At 42.1% G+C, this 23,949-nt stretch overlaps 1 protein-coding gene across 5 annotated transcripts; it reads right to left on the bottom strand.

Annotated features, from left to right (window-relative positions):
• Nucleotides 1-478: 478 nt before the first annotated feature.
• On the bottom strand, nucleotides 479-23,561 carry MLF1 (myeloid leukemia factor 1). Of its 5 annotated transcripts, XM_048506044.1 has the most exons (10): nucleotides 23,411-23,561; nucleotides 18,502-18,655; nucleotides 12,753-12,797; nucleotides 12,621-12,656; nucleotides 11,889-11,933; nucleotides 8,719-8,805; nucleotides 6,326-6,454; nucleotides 4,618-4,777; nucleotides 4,289-4,421; nucleotides 479-2,503 (listed from the first exon to the last, which is right to left on the bottom strand). In XM_048506044.1, the coding sequence occupies exons 1-10, from the start codon at nucleotides 23,455-23,457 to the stop codon at nucleotides 2,392-2,394; spliced, it is 948 nt and encodes a 315-aa protein (XP_048362001.1). In that variant the 5' UTR covers nucleotides 23,458-23,561; the 3' UTR covers nucleotides 479-2,391. The 5 variants fall into 5 exon arrangements, with proteins under 5 accessions (XP_048362001.1, XP_048362002.1, XP_048362003.1 ...); XM_048506045.1 differs by lacking the exon at nucleotides 12,621-12,656; XM_048506046.1 differs by lacking the exons at nucleotides 11,889-11,933; nucleotides 12,621-12,656.
• Nucleotides 23,562-23,949: the final 388 nt, after the last annotated feature.

Below are 23,949 nucleotides of genomic sequence, written 5' to 3'. Positions count from 1 at the left end.
TGGCTTGATCCCCAATAGCATGTTAGCCACAATCTTGTAGATAGAATAACTTACAAAGATTTGAGCGCAACGGCACTCATCCATACTGCAGAGTTGTGTGTTCCCTATCACCAGTACTAACTGTTATGAGTCTTCACTATCTCGTGTTTGTGGTGAGCAAAGACGCCTATTTTACATAGCTCTAATACGACTGCTTTGGTGTGGTGGTTTAAAGACTCTGTTCACAGCCAAGTGAGCTGCATTATAAATGATTTTAAACAATTAATATACAACTTGCTCTTGCAAAAACCTTAAAGACTGGTAACACTCAGAGGCTAGCAGCTGCACTGGTTCGTTGCTACTTTGAAGAAATGTCCATGGATGTCGGTTTTTTCAAAATCCTATCATATTATTTAACAGCCTTCTGCATTAACGTCTGTATTTCTCTGACATGAGACACATTAAGGAATTTTCAAGATAGCAAGAAAAACAGCCACAGCATTGTTGAACAGCTATTTATTAACAAAAAAAAGACCATTGTTAATACATTTTCCATTATATTTCATAATGTTGAAATATGTAAATTGTCAAATCAAATAATTATAGCGCAACATCTTATTCAGTATCAAGAATATGCAAATGTAGAATTTCTTCTCCAGTAACTTTGAAGGAAGAGTCAATAAATCAGGCTCTGAGAGACTTTTAATTTAAGGAGGCCATCAATCTGTGGAGTTCCTTTGTGTGCTATATATTTTTTTAGGAATTTTAATACATAGTCCTTCAAAAGACAGAAATTTCAACCATCCTATGTCTATTCCTATAGAAACATAATATTTAAAAGGACTTAAGCATATTTGTTGAATAACTTACCAATTTAATTGCTGCACTTCACATACACAAATGCAGGCTGAGTAGGACCTTTTGTTAAAAATTCTTTACAAGATCAATCACAAGAATAAGGAATATTTCACAGTGAACATGCTCATTCAGCAAATCTGTGCCTTCACTGTGAAAGGCCAAAAAGTAGAAAGTGTTTGTGCAAAAGAAAAAGGGAGATATTTTCCTGAAGCTCTGTCAAAAAGGAAAAATTTCACCCCATAACTTTCTCAAGCACTGCAAAATCTTACAACCCAAAAGGGAGAAAAACAAGCATAAATAGAGTCAAGTCATAACGAAAGATTAACTGGGAAAAGTTCAAAACAAAGACCGAAAGAGAAACTAAACGGGTGTATACAGACGTGCCAAAGGCATCTTAAGACACACTTAAAAGTAATATTGCAAGCTGTCCTCTACCACTGTCAATAGTTGTGTGTATTTTTGCTACCAAAGGAAGTAAAATGGGATTCAGTGACAGTTTTCTTGTGTTCCTAACCATACCCTTGAATCAAATGGTCACTAATTCACTCCGGTGCTTTAAAGTAACTGAAATATATTTTCCAATTTAAGAATTCTACAACGTTTAGCTACTTGACATTAAAACAATTAGGTTCTGGAAGGCAGCTTTGTTTATTAAACTGAGAGAAAAATTCAGGTCCAGTAAAATAGGCATACTTCAAATCTAAATAGGGCGTGTTGAGATTAAAGTTCAAAGACAAAAGGGTCTACATCTGAGAATAACTATGTGTTGGTTCAATTACCTTAAACATTGCAATCTAGATACCAGGGGTTTTTTTTTGCCTACATGGAGCTTTATTTGCTAAAAGTAATAGATTTATTGAGGCAATGTCTAGATATGCATATTGGTTGCTCACTTTCAATCATCAGATGCACCATGCAAACTGGGTGAAGTTCATCTTTTCTAGCCAATGGCTTATACTAAATAACTGAAAAGTCCAATACACCTCACAATTAAACAACACATGGAAGTGACTTATTTTGAAGATGACAAATTATATTTCTCAGTGTTTGCCTACTCCAACCTACCCTATCAATGTTAATTTTAGTGGATGGTCAGAAAAAGGGCAGCTAGACACACTCTGCTTATCTTACAAGAAATGACCAGTTCTGAAGACAGTGGTCATATTAAGAGATAGGAAGAAAGAACAGAATGGTGACATAATTGTACATTACAAACAGCTGTTTATTAACTATATTTCTTTGAAGGGTTACACAGATAGCTGCAATAATAATTTTCCATTCTGTACTTGCTACAGTGTTTGGCGTTAATGGAAACTAGGTGCTTTAATAGGCTATTTCTTACTTTAAAAAAATACCTCAAAGTGCTTTTCAGTATCAATGCTTTCCTTTTACTGCTTGAAACCAAATGTTACCAACTAGTCAGGCGTGTTCAGGAACATTCAGCAGTCAAAGAGCACTGCTGCTAAAAACAGAGAGCTTGGTCTTATTCATTGATCCAGAATCATTGCATCTTCTCGAAAACAGCTAGATTAATATGAAAAGCCACGCAGCAGTTTATTTTTTGCTGCTTTTGAGAGGAACAGGCGACCCCTTAATATTCAGCTTTTCCACAGAAGATCTAGGCTTCCTAGGTCCATCGATGGCGACTCTTGAAAGATTCTTCTCCCTGAAAAAATGTTAGAGCATGCTAAGTTTTTTTTTCTTTCAAATACACAAGATTCTTTGCTTTTCCTTAACACCTGGTTATTTCAAAGAGGAAGGAATCATTTTAACAGCCTACTCAGATGGACACGGTTACTTGCTATAGTTTTGAAGACACCTGCCAAGCCAAGGCCATTACGGATTGTAACTGGAGTTCAAATTATGCTGTATTTCTCTTCCCCAACCTGTTATCAGTTAGGAATATGCAGTTATTTCTGAGCAATATGTCAACAACTATGGCTCAAATAATCACAAGAGGGTGGGGTGGGGGCAAAGAGACAAGGATGAGATCATAAGAACAAAAGAGCCCTGCAGGATCAAACAAATGTTCTATCTAGTCGGGCATCCCATCCCACAGTAGCCATACAGTTATTATGGAGGGCCAACAACCATGGCATTGAAGCCAAGGCCTTCCCTTAATGTCGTCTCCTGGCACTATTTACTGCCCCTGAATATTATGTCTAGAACAGGGGTGTCAAACTCATTTGTTACAAGGGCGGGATATGACATAAATGTGACTTGGTTGGACCAATCCTGGGACGGGGGTGCTTAGGCTGTTGAGCCAGCCTAGCCTTTCACTGGGAGAGAGTTGGCTGCCCCGAGGGAGGTTGCCGGCACTGGGGAGGGGGGGCTGCCTCAGCTAGTGAACCCACACCAGCCTTACTAGCCCTGATCAGCACTTAAGGGGAAGGCTGCCTCTGCTGGTGTGCCCACAGTGGACTCACCAGCCCACATTGGCACAGAGGGGTGTGGCTCAACAGGGCAGATCAGGAGCAAGATGGTAGGTGGGTGTGTGGACTGGTGAGCCCACAGCAGGCTCACTAGGCCAGATCAGGAGAGGTGTGTGTGTCTCAGCTGACTCACAAACCTAATAAGCCCTCTCAAGACCCCTAATCTAGGAAGTATTGATGGAGCTGTCCTCCATGAACTTGTCTAATCCTCCCTTGAAGCCTCCTATGCTTGTGGCCATCACTACATTTTATGTTCATTTTATCTATGTTACTTATATTGTCCACCTTTCTCACTGGAATCCAAGGTGGATTACACAGAGTGCATCAATGAAATCAACAAGAGGGGACATTCGATAAACAATGAAATAGGATTTGGGTTGTAGAAACAACCAGAAATACAAAACTGAAGCAAATCAAACTGTTAGCACAATACATTAAATGAAGCAAAATTTTCAGGAATTTTCAGTAGCAGATAATGTTCTCTCCTTTATCTTTGTCCTGTGAGGTGAATTAGGCTGTGAGATGGTAGGTTCATGGCTGCGTAGGGATTTGAACACAGGTCCTGGTCCAACACTTCACTGGTTCACAAAAATTAAGATCCAGACTGAATTTCACAGGCCTCCACATGCAGCTCGAATGTAAAAAGGTGTACAGGGAAGGGACCTAAGTGGATTCCACACAGCACATTTACAATGTTATAAATGAACTTGTTTTCCCTTTTCATAAATGGAAAACGAATTCATTTATAATGATTACAACTCGTTATAAATATGACATGCGGAATCCACACATGTTTTAGCTATCATAAAAGGCATGACCGTTTCATTCTTCGAGAAATGAAATGGCTCACCATTATCTTTGAGCATGCTGCAGGTCTAAGCTGCGATTCTAAGAACACTTTCCTGGGAGTAAGCCCCAATTAGCAAAATGGGATTTAATTTCTGAGTAGACCTGAATTAGATTGCCTCTCCCCTGGAAAATGAAGCAGACAATATAGAAAGGATAATAATTGTTCATACCTTCTTGCACCATCTTCTCTGTTTACATGACGGATACTTCTCGGTCTTGGAGTATCTATATTGTTTCTTCCTGCAGAGGGTTTGAACCGTGTGATCTCCTTCTGCCACTCTTCATCAAATGCATGAGCTTCAGCTATGCAACAAGTGAAGTTTTTGTTAGAGGGTATCTATAGGATGCAATCAATGTAGAAAATGTTTAAAATTGCTACATTCCACTACACAATAATTTGGAACACATAGCACTGACATATCTGAGACCCTGTAAAACTACGACAGCGTTTAAAATAATGCATAAACGAGTGCAGGATGCCAGCCAAAAGATTTCATACCTTCATCTAAATTGATAAATTCTTGATTAAATTCTTCATCCCCAGATTTGTTGTTCTTTGCCTTCTGAACAACATGAGCGCGATCCTTAATGTGGTGCCCAATAGCCATTTTTTCTAGTCCACTTTCAGAATCTTTGACTGCTCTTCTGGTTTCTTTGATCTGCATTTTTTAAAAGTAAACACTGAGTTACATTATTTCCAGTCAGAATGCTGGCATTTCAGTCAAATTTGGTAAGGTTATGGAAACAACATGTATATCCCACAGAAACTGAAATATGGGGGAGAGGGAATTAAGAAAAAATAGGGCAACCCCCCCCCTCCCCCGAGATCTGAGCACAGACAAAAACTATGCACACAATTAGAAAGTCGCTCGTCATTTCCGCTGCAGCAGTTCTCAGGGCTGAAGAATGCAGCTGTCCCATTTATGGAGTAGCCCGTCTCTTCAGCAATGAAAATGTCTGCAGCCCAACAACAAACAAAACCCTATAAATTAAGGTCCAGCTTCTGGAACAGCCACTTCTCTTGCATGCATGATTTGTGGTCACAGCATGCCTGTCTTGGATTTGTACACAATAGAGGTAGGAATGGTTACTAACATCTCAAGGTCTTTGTATCACTCTACTAGAATGGTTTCAAAAATCACCAAGGCATAATCTAAATATAACCTGTGAATGGAGCTCTCAGCTCCAGAGATAAGTGTGTGCTGGTATTTGCAATCTGAAAGGGACACCAATCATTAGTATGTCATGCTAACCAACTTCAAAATCTTGGCTATGACTTATCAACAGGCTCATAGATGTATTATTAGAAGGTTTTTTTGATAACCAAGTGCTGGCTTGAGCTCTGAAGTGATGCGCTGCAGTTTATTTTCGACAGTCTACTTCAGTGTATATATAATCTTTCATGAACTTAACTTCAGGGTTCAAACTCAAATTTCTTAGCAAAATTAGACGCAACAGCTGTGAGGAAGCCAATAAAAGGGCACTTTAAGCATTATGTAAGCAATTAAAAGTCAAGTAGCCCTGAACGGATGATTCAAGACAACCATCTGTGCTACTGACACATTATTTGTAGCATTTTGGTACATGGTAGTTTTGTATTCATATTTTACTAACTTCCTTGTCAGTATTTAACATTTATTTAATCTGATTTAGCAATGTGCTTTCCAATGACACTCTTATTTCCCATAAATTGCCTTTTGAAACAGCTAAACATCATGATCTTAACATCAAAGATATAGTTTTTAAAATGCAGGTGTACTAACAGTCAATACCAAAATTACATTTGAAGAAGCTTACTCTCCTCGTATTCTTACATGCTTTCCCTTTCATTCAAAGTTTGCACTGGGAAGGGGGAAAAAGGCCGGCCAGCCCCCCCCCCCACCCCACATCTGGTTGTCAAGTCTCAAGTATGGTGACCCCTGGTGGGGTTTTCAAGGCAAAAGACATTCAAAGGTGGTTTGCAATCGCCTGTCTCTGCATCATGGCCCTGGTATTCCTTGCCTGTCTCTGCATCATGGCCCTGCATCTTGGCCCTACCATCCAAACACTTGCCAAAGTCAACTCTATTTAGCTTCTGAAATCTGACATGATCAGGCTAGCCTGCGATAGCCAGATCAGGGCCAATATGTATTTTGCACTTTCCTTCTAAACACTGGAGACATTTGTGAATTTTAAACTGTGCTTTCTTATATTGTCTCAAAGCTTACCCCTCCTGGAGCCAGGCGCGTCTGAGCAGAAGCCTGGAAAACCTTTGGCGGCTCATCACCCTTCTTGGAATATGTCATCACGGAGGAAGAAGAAAATGAGTGTGCATTTGGATCAAGTGACATTTTATCCTAAGATTGAACAAAATAAATTGATTACTTAAAGCAGAATAAACACTAAGACTGAAGCACACAATTAAGGCCACTATTTAATGCTTCTAGAGGAAGACCATACATAATCTTACAGGAATGACATGTGGCCAACTCAAGCTCCAGTCTTCCAAAGTGTTCACAAAGGAACACTGGACTTACTGTGAAGGCTCCTTCCACTCTGAGGGAAGGACGATATCTAGAGAAATACAGTAGAGAACACAGGCTGAGGAAACATTCCCTCCACTAAGAGGCCAAGTGCTAACACAGAGTAGCAAAGCAGGGGAAATGGTGCCAAATCTACAGTGATTCCTTGCCAAGGGTGACTGGCTGCCAGGAAAGCTGGGCAATTCTAGTGGTTCTCTTGAGGGGAATAGATGGTGAAGCCAATACAGTTAGGGGCACAGTTAGGCTATCCCAAGTCCTTCCCGAGATGGCTTCTTGGCTGATAAATTAATATTATTAGAAGATGAAGAACTGCACCCAGTTGCTACAAAGCAAAAAAAAAGTCAAAGCTCTCTCTACCTAACCTTTGACAGCAGAGGTTTGCACGACTCAGATAACAGAACACAATGGCCAACTAACAGCTGCCTATAGGCAGTGCGTGCGCACCATGGCCAACTAAAGCAGCCCAGAAGGCAACAACTGGCCGCAGGTCTCAGGCTCTGAGAGAATATCAATCTGATGACAACATTCCATTGGATTCCTAGATCTCAGACTACTAGTCAGAGAGGAGAGGAAAGCCCAAGAGCCAGTTTGGCTGTGTTAAAGTTTTTCTCCTGTGCAACTGGCTGTGGTGGCCAGATGTTCAAGGTATTCCATAATGAACCTGCCCTCTTTCCTCTACCTTGTGGAAAAACGGTTTGGGGATAATCTACATAATATCCTAGCAGAAGCTAAAGGGGGAAAAAAAGACGGCAGCATTCAGAAAGATGGGCAACCCAATCCAGAGCCCTGGGGTGGTCCTGCTGCCTCCAGAGGGCACTTTGGCAGCTCAGAGGCAAAAAACAAACAAATGTTCCCTGCCCTGGACAGCCCTCCACTGGGCTCAATGGACTTATGTCATCCCAAAGGATGGCATATATCACTAACCCGGGCCATGGCGTATCTGGGGAGAAAGCTGGGGTGGAAGCTGACTAACATTGGCTCCATCTCTGACCATGCCCCCAGAATGCCCCTGCTACACTAGCAGGGCCTCCAGCGGTGCAGGAATGCTGACAAGGTGCTGTGCACTGTGTCCAAGTGTCTCAGAGGGCCACGGCAAGCACCCACGGATTTGCTCCTTCGCTAGGGTAAGTGCCCTAGGGCCACGGCAAGCACCCACGGATTTGCTCCTTCGCTAGGGTAAGTGCCCAATCCGTTGGCATAATCTCATGCCGCCTTCAGATGTCGCTTCACCTCTGGATTGGGACAAAAGTACTGCAAAAAGGACTGCAAAAGTCCTCATTCAAATAGGAGAATGCAGAACTGAGTTTATTGTAAGATCAAACAGTCTTGCAAACAGCCCCTTGCCTGGATGTATCAAATACAAATCAGGAGTCAGATCAGGTAATCATGTATTTCTTGCAGATCACAAGTGACTATGAATTATTAGTGGGCTGATAGGTTGGAAATTACAACTGGGGGCAGTGGGGGGTGGGCAACAGGATGAAGGCAAATTTGTAAAAACAATGCCAGTGACACTTATGATTTTGAAAACACTGCTCTTCAAAAACCTAATATGAAACCCCTTCCTTTCATAAAAGTATGTATAAAAGAAATATTAATAGCATGAAAGGCAGGGCAGTGTAGCAGTTCCAATGCTGAACTACGATCTAGGAGACTCTGGTTCATTTCTGCTGCAAAAACTTGCGGATGACTTTCGGCCAGTCACTCACTCTCAGCCTGGCCTACCTGACAAGGTTGCTGGAGCATAAAAACTAAGGAGAGTAGGGGACTATGGGTCCCCACTTGGGAGGCAAGAAGAGTATAAATGAAGTAAATGAATATACAAGAGTAATTACGAAGTTTTTGTTTAAAAAATGAACAGAACATTCACACTAGATTATACCTTGTACAGAAAAGAACTGCTAAACATTGTTGCTGAACTGTTCTGAAAGTTATCTTATATTATAGTCTGTGGTGTTATACAGACTCTAATACTTTCTTCTCCCACCATGCTCGTCTGATGAATGCTTATGTAGTTTACGGTTCTAGCAATAAAGCGTGCCTTTTTGAATGTAACATGAAAGCAAACAGTGACTTACGAAATTTCTTTGCAGGTCCATCATGCTGTTTCTCATGTTTGACATCATCCTGTCCATCGCAGAAAAGGGGTCCCTAAAATCCATGTTCTGCCAGAAAAGACAACAAAGGCTAGTTAGAAAAGAAGCCATAAATGTTTGCCTTAAGGTTCCTGTCAAATGCTCCTCCTCTAATAGCAAGCAGCATAGTGACAAAGAGCCTCAGCAACAAAAAGGTTTCATAAACACAAGGTTTTTGAGGTTTTTTTTCTAAGAAATCAGACTGTTACTTTTGGCAATGTTGTTCATTTGACTCTTAGGCTGAACTTGAGTCTGCTGGAGAGGACAGCACGGCAATGACGTCAAAATTACATCTGAAGGGATAACCCCAACTTGATCCAAATACGGACCACCTTCCCCACGTGGATTTTTTAGGCTATATTTTCCAACCACTGTAGCTGCAAAAGTTACCACCTCTCAAGTGGCAGAAGCAAAAACTAATCTGCTTTGTAATGTGAAAATTATCAACGAAAGTGCCCACCCCACTGAATGTTACAAGAAATTAAGGATTTTATCTCAGCTTCTGCCATCTGTTTTGATTTTTATGCAGCATTTTTCCAGCTAAAGGAACAAAATTCAGCCTTTCTTTTTATACCACTAGTTTAAGTTACAGTTAAATGCTTTCAAAAACTGCTTCGTTTAAAGAGGGATTCATCAAACAGATGGGTTTAGGTCAGCAGTTCATAGGCTGATGAAGAGAGACATGATTCAGATTCCCTTGTGTGATTTAGTGTTTGTAATTTAGGAATAACATTTCACTTGCTGTGGAAGAGGATATAGAATTGTGGTCTGATGAGGGCAAACAACAAGCAAGCTTCTATAGCAGACTGTTGATTTGGCTCCAATGTCTATTATGGCTTCTTGGTTACCAAGGCTTCCGTTTACACAGACACCATTTGTCACATGCATTCCAACTGATGGATTACCAACAAGACATACAGGGAATGTCTGCAGAAGCATGCAAAAGCTTTTATAGAAAACACACAGGACTCACTTAAAGGATTAAGTCAGGTTAACAGCAGCAACTATGACTCAATTCAGATGCCCTACCAAACCCCAATTTCCACAAACTACAGTTCAGAACACTAAATATATTTTAGTGTGAATAATCTCTTTCACTGTCTGCTCAGCACTGGGATTTTTTTTGAGAGGAAGAGCAACAGACATAATTTATTGGTTCAGACAGCCACCTCAAGCCACAGTTGTCCACCATCAGACCTATCCCCATCACCGAAGCCACCCCTGGCCTTGACCAGGAGTTGTGGAATAGACATATGGTACCCCACCACGACGGTGGCAACAAGAACGTCTGCAACCTGCAGCTCTCCAGATGTTCATGGACTACAATTCCCAATTGGCCATGCTGGCAGGGGCTGATGGGATTTGTAGTTCCTGAACATCTGGAGAGCCGCAGGTTGCAGACCCCTGGTCTACAAAGAACAGTGATGCTGTTCCAACCCTTTAAGGCCCTGATGCAGCCATTTCTGGTAGTTGTTGCCAGCTTGGCCTGACCAAGGAAGAAGAAGGAAGGACTCCCCTCCATGGTCTCATCAGAATTCAGAGGAGCCAACTGGGCACGTGCAGCCTGTGACATTGGCTCCAGAAAAGGCTCAGAAGCAAGGGCCGTAAGGAGATGACTGGGCACAGGAGACCCAGCAGAGAGGAAGAGGAACCTGATGTTCCAACCCCCCGCCCCCCAATCCTGAGACTCTGAAGCCCTCAAAAGTGGCAGAAATGACCACAATGGATGAAGGAGCTATACAAACTCCCCTGAACCTCAGACATCGTTAGAAAATCAAGCTCTATGCAGCACTTAGAAAGAGCAATGATCTGTAGGGGAAAATAGCCAGAGAGCAAAAGCCATACCAAAGACAGAAGAGTGTAAGTGAACAATATACATTTCTCCATTATTTATTTATTTATTAATTAAACTTATAGGCCGCCTCATCCCCGAAGGGCTCGAGGCGGCTCACAACATGGCTGTTCCAACAAACAGCAATCAACAAATCAAATCAACAAATCAACGGAACAGCCTATAAAACTTAATCCCTTAAAACCTATGGAGCAATAGATTAAATAACTAAGTATTTTAAAACGAAAATTGTTTAAAACAGGCGCCCGAACCAAGGCCAAGGAAGGGAGGAGAAAGGTAGGGCCTGCGATGTTATCAATGGATCAGGCCCAACCAAAGATAAAAAGATGGAGACAGGCAGCCTCAGATTAGGTGGAGGGGCAGTAGGACCCACGGCCCGGCCTCTCCAAAACCCCGGTGGAATAGCTCCGTCTTCCCTTCCCTGTGGAACTCACTAAGGTCCCGCAGGGCCCGGACAGCTGGAGGTAGAGCATTCCACCAGGCAGGGGCCAGAACCGTAAAGGCTCTGGCCCGGGTCGAGGCCAGCTGTATCATCGTGGGGCCAGGGGTCACCAGCAGTTCTGCCGTTGCTGAACGCAGCGGCCTCTGTGGGACATAAGGTAGCTTAGCCAATATGGTAGCTTAAATGCTGAGAAAGATACATCTCAAGCAAAAAGAAACCTCAAGCAATAGCACCATAGAAAAGTTTTTCTCATGAGCTGCCCTTCAGAAGACCACAAAGGTATATAAGAATTTCTTATATAAGGTAAGAAAATCATAGTTAGATATTGTATTTTATCAACAGAAAGGGCAAAGAATTCCAGGTTTCGCCCTGCATCTCACTGCTACAGTCCTATCGTGGAGTAACACACCACTTTGGAATACACACAAGCAATGCCTCTAGTCACAGGAATTACTTTAGAAGACATCTATACTATAGAAGCTCTCACTTGGAAGATAAGATTCAACAGACATGTTGAATGATATGACAGAACAGAGGAATACAAGAAAGAAGTCACACAAACCACATGACTAGGTCTTTACAGCTGTGGAGAAATTATATTTGCAAGAAAAAGGAGTTGGACATTAACTACAAGCTTATTAGTTTAATTTTAAATAGGCCCTTCAAAAACAGCATCACAAGATGAACTACGAATATCTGAGGAACACAAACAGAGATTTTACAAGGCATAATGCAAAAAGTTCAGCTGTAGTTAGCAAAAAAAGACAATGTGCCCATATCACCAAAAATTAGAAGACTTTGTTCATTTAGTATACTAACCATGCCACCAAAACAGCCAAAAGGCATAAAAGGAAAATCCATAGCCTGAAAAAAGAAAATATGGGTTCACATAAAGTGTTGCATTAGGACTACAAACTATAGACTGAATGCACGTAGTTTGTAGTTTCACATAAAATCTGCTGCTTGAAAACTATTTGCATAACAAGGACACATGGTTCATGCCTTACCTGCCATCATGCTCACTTCCAGCATTTCATGCAACATCTTCACCTTAGTTGAGAGCTGCAAGCTTTTGTTAAATTGGTATGCAGACATGCCTTGTGCCAAAACAAAGCCTACTTGATTCTCCTGTCCCTTTTCAGCCCAGATGCATGTAGTGGTGAAAACTCACAATTACCCTTTCAAGTAATGCTTTATAAATTTGTTTCCATCTGATAATTTCTCAATAAACAGCAATTTAAAGATTTTTAAGGTTCCCTCCCACCCTCCTCTTTGAGGGAACTCAGACAAATTCATTTTGATGGAGAAAAGGCACCAGGGGTTTGATTGTATATGGTCAATGTTCATTAAGAAAAATAGACAGCCCCCTTAAAACCAAGCCCATAATCCCAGGAAGAGGAAGCAGGTATGCCTGAGAAGCATTTGAATATTTATTCTAGGCGCAAGTAACCCAAAAACAAAATAAAGTGGATAAGGCCAGGCCACTGAAGAGAGAGGTCACCATGCCATGTCACCAGAAGCTATTGATAAGTGTTTCTTTAGCATACTGACCATGCTGCCAAAAGGCATAAGCGGAAAACCTGTTGCCTGAAAGAGAAGTTCACATAAAATGGTTGAGCAAACAATGCAGCGCAAGAGGGCATGCCCACATCACCAGAGACTGTGTTTCCACTGTATACTGACCATGCCACCAAAACTGCCAAAGGGCAAAAGGGAGCAGTTCATTGCCTGAAAGAAAAATATCACCTTATATAAATGGTTGCATCATTTCAGTAGGATATGGACACCTGTTTGGCAGATGAAGTTTGTAATATGTCTCTTCGTGTGTTTAAACAAAGTATAGAACAACAACAGGAAGGTTCTAATTAAAAGTTATGGCAGCAGCCATCTTGACTGTTTACAGATCTACTTTGCTTACATACAACCAGAGGCATAGCTTCATATAACTGCCTGGGGCTCCCCATGGAGATAGGGAGTGGCAAGGGCCTGCGTGAATCTGGTCTCAACAAGCCCAGAAGTGGAGCTGGGGGGGGGGGGGGGGCAACAGTATAAAGCGAGAATGGACAGCCCCTAGAGCTCAGTCTAATCCTGGCCTCAGCAAAGCTTGGATCAAGCTTTACCTGCCATTTAAATCTCGACCCAACCCACACTGCGGCCAGGATCAAATGAGCTCACACAGGTCTCAATCTGCATGTGGAAACTGGGGGTGGGGTAAGTCCCATTCACTGGTGTTCAATTGCATCCCTGCCCTGAACGCCATGTTTGGGACCTGTGCACAGCTGCAAGGGGTGTGAGGCCCTGCAATGCATCCCCAGGAAGTGGTGCCCAGGGCTCCAGCCCCCTCCAAGCTATGTCGCTGCTTACAATGGGCGCTTTAGACTCAAAAGGGATGAGTGGAATTGAACCCTTGCCTCACCTCCTTGTAGATTATTACCTGAACTTTCCCTAGGAAGCTCCAATACTGGGCACAGAAAAAAGTTAAAAGTCCAGTGGCACTTAAAGAAATATTATATCAATATGAGCTTTTGGGGGTCTCGGATCTGTGAAGGAGATATCATACTAGGAATTCTTATATGGAATATTAAAAGGCAGGGGAAGATGAAGCAGAGAGGTTTGGTGTGAATCCTGTCATGAGTCCTTCAAGTGTACATTCTCCATGTAGGGGGAAAAGAGAGGACTTGAGGTAGAAAGATTAGGTGTAAATTCTGTCACAAACCAACAGAACTAGCCTGCATGACACATAATGGATGATGACAGAGGTCAGAGTTTTGAGTGGATAAGGGAGGTGGTGAAGCAGGATAAATAGGGTAAACAACAACTAATCAAGGAGAAGCAGTCCAAAGCTGTTCCTCCTAGAAATCTTCCCCGTAAGAAGAATTCCCAGCATATGATGTTCCCTTCACATTCCTGAAGAAATGAGGAGGAACCCATGAAAATTCCTACTGGAACAAATGATCATCTTTTAGATGCCACTGGAATTTTACTGTCCTACAACAGAATAACATGGCTACTCTTTTTACAATCAACAGAGAAAAGGTCCTGGGGAGAAGGACTATGGGAAGCCAACAAGAGGGAGGAGGATCCATCTCATTTCATCACCCCACACATTTTGATGATAAATCTGACACAAAATCAAGGGGGGGGGGGAGAGAAACATGGCTGTTGGTGTCACATCTAGTTTGGCCCCCAAAATGGTCATATTCAGTTAATTCAATAAATGATTACACACGGTTTAATGTATTAAAAAGCATACTGCCCTATACCTTTAAGGTACCAAGTGTTGTAATGTGCTCAACTCCAGCGTCCCCAAACATTCAACTCTTATTTATCTGCAATCCAAGATTAGCTAGTTCAGATGGAGAGATGTTAATTAAAACCAACAAATCTGCTCCTACTCAATATATAAATTTCAGTAACTGCATTTCAAAAGGCTAGAATAAATTGCAGGTCACAAAAATTGAAATAAGCCATGCAGCCAGTCTGTACACAAGCATCCATTTTATGTAAAAAGCAAGAGATTAATGTAGATTTAGCAATGAAATACACACATATTCTCTAAAATATTCATAGAATCTTGGCAATAAACCAAATCATCTCTCCCATGTCAGCAGTTTCAAAGGTCATTGCAAAGAAGTTCTGAGTAAATCTATCACCATATACACACCGGTTTGACTTATAAATCCACTTGAAGAAATTATATGCTAGTACACATATATAAATAGATGGTGCTATAAACACCAGTGACTATCAGAATTTGGCCAACAGCCCTTGAATATCTCTCTGTGGAATACCTGGGTGTAAATCTGAAATCGCCAAAAGCATGCATGAAAGGTGCTGCTGTACTAAGCTATCATGTGAAATGCATTTCACCAGAACTAGTGTTTTATACTCATGCCGTAAAAAACACAATACGTTTTTATAGTGCAATTGCAAGTTTAGCTGCTGTAAGGACAACTCTGCGTACTTGCAGCCCACAGCATGTGCCCCTTCTCCCATCCCATGACTCATCTTCTATTTCTCTCTTCCTATTCCCTTGCGGTCCCTCCTGTTCTTACGCCATCTTTCGCCTCTCTGTACATTCCCTGCTCATCCCAGGGGCACAGAATCTCATTCTGCCCTCCCACCAGCAACTCTGCTGTAACATTCTGAAGTGCCAGAGAAATCCAGTTACATGCTTGAAGAGTCATCCCGGAACACAACCAGAATGGTGTATAAATACTCAGCAATGTGCGATTAGCACAGGAACAAGGGTGCAGGAACCGGTTTGAGATACATGCCTCCTGTCTCCATAACTTTGTGGATTAGAACATTTGACTTCCTGCTGATGGAAAAAAATCTAGATTGTTACCATTTTGTAATTTGCCATAGAGTTTAAAGACACAATCCCTTAAGCGAAAGGATGTTACTTATGACGTAACCCAACTGGAGCTTTCGTTAGGGTTAGTTCCCAATCCTCGGCAGTGTCTTCACAGGATGTTGGAGGAAGATGGTAAAAAAACCTTATTTTGCAAACTTTGTTGACAGAAGACTGACTTTAACCCTACATCTGAATAACTATCAAAGCACAAGCCGAAAGGGGGAGAAAAAAAATAAAAACATTGATATGCCTATAATCCAGGCCACCTTTTCGTTCATCTGACCAATGCATAATATCAGCAAAAGCTATTGCAATACCTGCAACTTATTCCCTTGTAAATATGCAACTAAAATACACTCTCCTTGCCAATACATAATACTGAAATGGTCCCTAGGAAGACAATTTAAGACAATGTAAAGAGAACATCTACAGCAATTGCAAAAACATTATACCCTCCTCCTAGGTAGGATATTGCATAAGACAAGGGTCCACAACAGTTCTATGGGCACCATGACACCCTCCAACGCATTTTCTAGAACCTGCCAAGTGTTTTTAGGAAGTGGGCAGAGCCAAGGCTTCTGATTGGCTGCGCTGATTTTTTATAATGCTGCTTTGGCACCTCAGAACAAAGATCTGTGTTACTGAAGTTAAGGTGTGGCAGCTGTACTATGACTGGCTCTGCCTTTTGCGGCAACCACTTTGTGGCTGCACCCTCCACGCCACATCAAAATGCCAAATGTGCCCAAAGGCTCAAAAAGGCTGGAGACAGGGGTTGTATAATAACAAAGAATGGAGCAGTTTTTTTTGAAAATACACACTTTTAAAATGTTTTCAGCACTGCTACTGGACTACCAGAAAAGGAGACAAATGAATAGCCCAAGCCAATCAAACAAATAGAAGATACCACTCAATGAACTGAGAGGACTCTGCTCCTGTGGTACATGCAATCTTTGTAACCACTGAAGGAATTCTGGATCAGTAGCTGAAAATATGTAGCCTTCTTATTTTACATGTGCATGTACTCATTCCTGCATGCAGAAGGAACTCCTTCTTTGATCATATGCCAAACTCTCGGGCACTGCAATTCAAGAAGGATACTGAAAGGTCCAGATGAGGGCATTAAAAATGGTAAAAGGTCTGGAATTCATGTCCTACGAGGAGAGACTTAGAGAGCTGGGGATGTTCAGTTTGGTGAAAAGAAGGTTAAGAGGTGACATGATGGCCATGTTTAGATATTTGAAGGGATGTCATGTTGGTGAGGGAGCAAGCTTGTTTTCTGCTGCTCCAGAGACTAGAACCAGGAGTAATAGGCTCAAAGGGAAGGAAAAGAGGTTCCACCTAACTTCCTGACAGTAAGGGCTGTTCAACAGTGGAATGCACTACCATGGAGCGTGGTGGGGGCTCCTTCTTTGGAGGTTTTTAAACAGAGGTCGGATGGCCGACTGTCAGGAGTGCTCTGATTATCTGTCCCTGCATTGCAGGACTTGATGGCCCTTGGGGTCTCTTCCAACTCTCTGGCTCCTTCTGCACAGGCACAATAATGCGCTTTCAAACTGCTTTCAGTGCTCTTTGAAGCTGTGCGGAATAGCAAAATCCACTTGCAAACAGTTGTGAAAGTGGTTTGAAAATGCATTATTCTGCATGTGCGGAAGGGGCCTATGATTCTATTCCTCAGGAATGGGCAGAGGTGGGAATCTTAACTGATTTCATGCTCAGAGGACTCAGAAGGGTGTTAACTCTTCTGAAAGCGGTTCCATTTCCTGATGCACTGACATATGCAAGATAATACGGTCTATCAGAGTGTATTTAACTGTTATATGCAATTAAAGGTTAAATTGAATTGAGTGCATTTAGCTGTATGGTTTTTCTGAAGGGCCTTCTGCAACACGAATTTGTGTCTTTGCTTTAGACAATAGCTCTCCAAAATGGTAGTGAAGACACAGTTTGCATACTGGTACGCCAAGTTCAGTTCAAATAACAAGCAAAAAGTTATCTCTCTGATTAAAACAGGTACATATAGTCAAGACCATAATTTAAGGTAACAAAGAGCTGAAATATAGGTTTATATAATGTTCTACAGATAATTTATTAATTAAGCTTTCCACCAAGCTGTAATGAGAATTAGAGGCTGAGAAATCTAAGTATGAAGTTATCTTTTTGTATTTGATCAGATGTTTTGGATGAACCAGGAACTGCTCCAAAAATCAAAAATGGATTTTATGCAACTGGATTTCTGCCGAACAGAGCTTCTGGACTATCGGCACAAGGGGGAAAATATCTGGAAGTTATTGCTGTGACCTGCAGATGATAGTTTCTGCAACTGGGTCTATTAAAGCACCAGATCTCAGTGTGCAAATTACTGAGCCTGGCTCTCTTCCATAGCCCCCTGTGGCTATGTTATCCCTGAATGCACATTTCACTGGATCAGGTTCAGCATTAAGTTATCCAAAGACTAAAAACAAGTGTTTAAACATGTCTTGCTTTCAAAAACTAAAAAAACCCGAAAAACACAACAAGAGTTTTGTAGCTATGAGTCTGTTATAGAAATATGAACGTAGCTGAGTAGGTGGTTTCCTAAAACCATAACTAAGAATATTTATAAAGCTATTAAGCGTTCCTATTTGAGGATGACATGGGTCAGGTTTTACATCAACTGGTTTACCTTCCATATGCATAGATACCAAGACATCCTTCCTCAGCAAGAGTAACTACAATGGGACAAGGTATTTAATTCACAAGCATAATTCAAGGCACAACAGTACTACATAAACACTACAACCAGATACACTGGTGGCATAAACAAAAGGCTCTGGGTGCCCACTGAAACAGCCTGTATCTTACATTTTATTGTGTCCTATAGTTGTTTAGCCCGTCTGCCCTATGGGCAAAACATTCTAATTTTGGTTGACTATCTGCAACTGGAGTTAAACATAATTATCCCAATTTAAGTGTGAGAAACTAGATGCAATGAAAAGTGAATGGATTTGCCTAAACAGCAAGTCAGTAGCAGAGTGGTGAAGGAAGAGCCCGAAGGACAGATCATTAGGTAAGCTGCAAGACGATATAAAGACATACCTTGTGATTGTCTCTCAAAGCAACCTGAGAATCAGGACGTCCTCTTTGATTGAAAGTTCTTCCACCGCCATCTTTAATAGAAAAATATGGACTTGGCCCAAAAGGTTCAGAAAAGATACGATGCATATGCTCATGATGTGCAGCAAAGGAATCCCTGGAGAATATATGAAGGGGGGGTGGGGAGGATCAGTCAATGTCATATCTGGGTGCATATTTAGAAAATTGTTTCTGGAGTATAAAAATTAATCCCAGCTACTGTACTATAATAAAAAGTAGACCATATACTCAGAAGCAAACTCAACTGACAGTGCAATCCTAAAGAGAGTTATTCCAGTCTAAGCCCATTAATTCCAGCAGACCATGGCCACACAGCCCGGAAAACCCACCACAACCAGAGGAATAACTCTCTTTAGCCTTGCCCTGTGAGTTCGATGGGACCTACTCTCTAGTAAATGTGCTTAGAAATCCAGTCTAACTCATACAGAGATGTAGTGCATGACCTCCTTTGAGGTCAGGTAATTCTGGCACATCTCTGCATTGGGTGCAATGGGATCATTCAATTACTCACAATGCAGACACACAGCAGAATTATTTCCCCTCCTAGAAAGCCAGATGGGAGGAACTCAGAGCCTCCAGGAGCTTTCAGTCATATTACTTCTCACAGCATGCTAGTCTGTCTTTAAAATGCACTCACATGAACCCTGTTGGAAAATCTGGAAGTGAATGAAAAAAAGCATGCATTGTAGTTCTGTCAGGCAGATGAATATACAATATAATAACAGAGAAAAGACAGCTAAAAGAACTCATTTTACAAGTCGGAGGGTTTTTCCTCCTCTCGACGTGGATTCCTTTAACAACTGATCTGCACCTTTAATATATTACAGAACTGCTTTCTTAGAACAGCTGACTGTACAAGGGTCCAGCTGCACTGAAAAGTGTATGAAAAAACCTGAGAGCAATGTAATACAGGCTACTATGTCTTGGCAAACTAAATTCATAGGGTAGCCTTTTGCAGGAGGAAAACTGCTTCTGCACCTGTCTGAGCTATTCAGGAAAAAAACTTGGCCCAGTAAATTTTTGGCTGAGATCAACTAAAGCTTCCCAAGAGCAGCTGCTTGGACACAGAGACATTTATAAAACCAATTTTATCCTAGACAGTATTTCTGGCTGGTCAGTTCAAGATCCTTGTCAGGCAACGGAAGCTTTCCTATTAGTGCACTGTTTTAGAAGTTAATCCTGCCCCAAGGTAAAGTAGGCCTATCCATGTGCATGATCCAATGTAGCCCAGCAAAAGGATGCAGTTTAGACTAGGGTCCTACAAGCTCCTAAACAGGGTAACTGTCAGCCACTGAGCCATCAAGAAAGCTACTGGATCCCTACATATTTTTGCACATGGGATGTTAGCCTATAATCTCTCTGCATTTGAACAATACCTCCAGCATTTCTGCCAGTTACAGAAACCACTGAGAATATTCTAATTAACATGTACAAAACACCACCCTTGTTGTATCCAACTCATTGACTTTTATGTTATGAACCTTCTAAAACATGGGATGACTTCTTTGCAACAGATATATGGGCTGCACTTATTATTGGTTCTATTACAGCTGCGGTGGGGGGAGGCTCAAATTCTGTTGCATACTTCAAATTTTTCACTTGGCAATAAGATCCATTACTGGGAACTCTGAAAAAGTACATTTGAAGGAGTTAGTGGCAGAGTGACTTGAACAAGGGCTCACAGCTCTGCCTCCTGGTCACCTTATAGTCCCTGATCACCTTTACATGTTAGCAGTTGCAATAAATGACTAAGTCAAGAATGCAAACCATGTTGTTGAACAAAAAATTCCAATTGATTAAAATAAATCATATTTCATATTTATTATTTTATTCTTTATGTTGCTTGTTTCAGGAATACTGTTGACTACCTCCTGAATACACAGGAAATACATATCATAAATAATACAAATAATAGACTATAATAAATGTAATAAATAATCCATACTTCGCATGACAAAACAATTCATTGCTGCACATTCCTTGTCTTAAGAAACTTTCTGTTTCCACTAATGCTTTTACACCTTCACATAAAGCAGCATGGGTTTTATTAACCACCACTCTCTTAAGTCTGCAATTTTGTTTTCTGGGTGCCACCCTATGCAACTTATTTTCAGTTCTAAATTGGACAATTAATAGGGCAAAGCAAATATCTATCAAGAGATTTCTAAGGGATGTTTGCCCTGCATTCTTAAAGCACAACTATGCCTAAAATAGGAGATTAAAGAAACCAGAATTTAGTGGGGCAACACAATCTGAGACTCAGGGCCAGCACTGAACACTACCCCCAATACAGAAACACAACTACCTAACTTCTAGAGCTGGGATGTACAAAGGCTTTGTGACTGTTCCATTTTAACTCCATCAAATCTATCCCCCAAGGAAGCACACAGGTCGCCTTAAAACCTGTGCATAAAGAAATGTGACTGTCATGTAAGAGTCCTGAGCGTTAAAAAAAGAGAACCTGTTTGGGCATGCAAGTTCTGGATGAGGGCCACTGGAATTCAATAAAATAGGAGCTGACTATAAAACCAACATAGAAACTGGAAGCCTTGCTAATTGCACTAGAAGAGCACAGTGTCAAAATCATCAGCTGCTCCCAGTTTAACTTCAAAAGAAGATCTGGAACAACATACAATTTTAGCTTAAAGAGATATACAAGAAGAATGAGTGGGTGTGACCACAATGTGGGAGGGTTTTTTAAAAAAAACACTGGAGCATAAAGCTGCAAAGAGCCAAGCAGACCATCTGAACTGCACAATCAAGTCTGATTACAATGATTACAATGATGAGTAAATGCAAGTACACACACATGAAAGTTCTATAAACTTTTGTAATAAGGCAAACACCAAATCAAAGCTATCCTCAGTTAAAGCTACTGCACCACAAGTACTGAAAGTGCTGAACAACCCTTAGGGTTGTTCACAAACATCCAACACAAAAAAAACCCCCACAGAAATGTGGCAAATCTAAAATGATGGGCCTTCACTAGCATACAACATTCTGCAGTAGATTTAAAGTAAAGTATCTTCCTAAAAGAGAAGCTTCATGACCACTTGGCTCCCCACAGAGCTTTGAATAATGGCACAAACTACCCTGAATGTATTTACACCTGAAAACTTCCTACCTTAACAGAACATAAATTACTTGAGACCTATTTCCCAGCTAACCATACAGAGGTTCGCAAGCCTACTTGCAGGCATGTCTAATTACAAGCAAAACGTCACCAAGATAACTGGAGCTAATCCAAAGCAGAACATTTCTACAGATTGGAACAATTGTTTTTATTTTATTTTTAAAAAAGGAACTGTGTAGGAAATAGTAAGTTATAAGACACCAGTCACATAGGTGTCCAACATGTGGCCCTCCAGATGTTATGGACTACAGTTCCCATCATCCCCTGCCAGCATCATGCTGGCAGGGGATGTTGGGAACTGTAATCCATAACATCTGGAGGGCGGCGAGTTTGACACCTGAGAGTTACAACATTTGTCTGGTAAAAGCAGCAGGAATCAACTCTGATTTACGGACAATGTACTGAAGCAATTTAGGCCTCACAGACACTCCAAGTGAAAATAAAATTCCCCCTTTTTTGTTTGTTTGTTGTACTTGCAAAAACATGCTAAATTAAACAAATGTGTTCTGGTTTCATTTACTACTTTTAAATATGGACAAGTCACTTAAATGATCCCTTGTGAAAAGAGAAAGGTTTTCTATAAACTCTCTAAGGAATTTTCTTTTTTAAAAAACTGCATGTATTTTACCACCTATGTGCCTGCAAGTTCCATTTCTGACCAATTGCTAAAATGTCGAGGAACGAGAAAGACATGGGGGCAATCTGACTTTATGATGCCTTCTCACACATCCGTTCGAGTCCTGAAGCTAATAAGTGCATTTAAAAAAACATGTTCTTTTCAAAGACTCTCTGTAGCAAAAAACAAAACCCGAACCATTCATGACAGAGGGAAAATGGAGCCCGGGGTGAAATCTGAGTCCCCCCCCCCCCCATATGGGCGGCCACCTCCCCCACCACAATCAAACAACATTTTTTGCACCAAGTCATCTCAAAGTCACCATCACATTATAGAACATGCCCCAACACACAAAACTGAACACACCCAGGGCTCCCTAGTTTAAACAACATTTAAAGTGATGCTAGTATCCACCCTGAAACAGCATCGCTTTTAATGTTTAAACTAGAGAGCCCAGATTCTCCTTTTAAATCCACCTTAAAGGGAGACTTTGGGCTCCCTGGTTTAAACAACAAAGAGAGAGATGCTGTTCGAGGGAGGAGGGGAAATCCACTCTGGAACAGCATAATTTTCAATGTTGTTTAAACGAGGGGGCCCAGATTCTCCTTTCAAATCCCCCTTAAAGGGAGAATCTACCCCAAAACAGGGCGACTTTCAATGCTGTTTATGAACATGAACGCCAACTTGCACCGTCCTGGAAACAAGGCCAAGGAAGGAGAGGCGCCGCTTGCACCCCTTGCGAACTTGCACCCACCCCCTGCCAGCCTGTCCGGCCGTGGGAAGGGCACTCGCTCTCAACCCAGGATTTTAGCGTCAGGCTCTCAGTAACCTGGAAACTTTAACAATGCACCGCTCCTTCTGCAACAGAGCAGGGCCGGTGGAGGGCTGCCAGCCAGCCGCCCCGTAACCCGCCGACAGAAAGGCGCTGATGAATCACGGTGGGGGCAAGCAAGCAAAGCCCGCGGTCCCTAAACTGAAAAGGAGGTACAGTTGGGAAGCTCAACACGCCACCAGACATGCAAAGTGGAGTGGGGGTGCAGCAGTCTCACCCCAGCGGGTCTTCCCCGCAAGGGCTGCGCATTCCCGCCCCTGGCCCCACTCACCGAAAGAAGGGGTCCTCGTCGAAGACCCTGGAAAGCCCCCCGAACATGGCTGCGCTCACAAAGCGGCTCCTCTCCCTCCGCTTCAGCCCGGGCTCCGCTGGCAACCTTTCCGTTGGGGCTCCCCTCCCGCGGGCTCCTTACCTTCTCCGACCCGCCCCTTTCCCCGCCTCCTCTGCTTTCTCATTGGCCCTGGAGGGGACCCAACATGGCGACCGGCGACAATGGGGCGGTGGGGTTGTCATAGCAACCGAGGCCCGAACGAGACCGTGTGCGATAGCGCGAGGGGGGTGGGGGGACGGCATCCTCTCTCTGCAAGCTGATGTCGGCTGGAAAGTGCTGGAGGAGATACCCAGTGGGGGTTTTGCTACCCCTGCGGTGGAACAAGTTGGCGCAAGGGAGTGCTGAGATGGCAGACTGGACCATTTCAGAGTGCAGGGGAGAGATCTTTGCTTTGGGAGTGTAACACTAGCACAACTTCCCCCTGACATGCTAAATTTGCACGGAGGTATTAGGGAGCATGCCTACATATAACCCCCTAG

Source organism: Sphaerodactylus townsendi, linkage group LG08 (genome assembly GCF_021028975.2).
Source record: "Sphaerodactylus townsendi isolate TG3544 linkage group LG08, MPM_Stown_v2.3, whole genome shotgun sequence".
Lineage (NCBI taxonomy): Eukaryota > Metazoa > Chordata > Lepidosauria > Squamata > Sphaerodactylidae > Sphaerodactylus > Sphaerodactylus townsendi.
This window is presented reverse-complemented; position numbering and strand designations above follow the sequence as displayed.

What these genes read in the sequence shown, in the direction of transcription:
- MLF1 (XM_048506044.1), bottom strand. Translation starts at nt 23,457, where the DNA reads ATGTTCGGGGGGCTTTCCAGGGTCTTCGACGAGGACCCCTTCTTTCG. An exon ending in GACGAGGACCCCTTCTTTCG is followed by an intron (nt 18,656 to 23,410) that starts GTGAGTGGGGCC and finishes TATATTCTCCAG; the next exon opens with GGATTCCTTTGCTGCACATC. An exon ending in TTGGCAGTTTTGGTGGCATG is followed by an intron (nt 12,657 to 12,752) that starts GTCAGTATACAG and finishes CTTCTCTTTCAG; the next exon opens with GCAACAGGTTTTCCGCTTAT.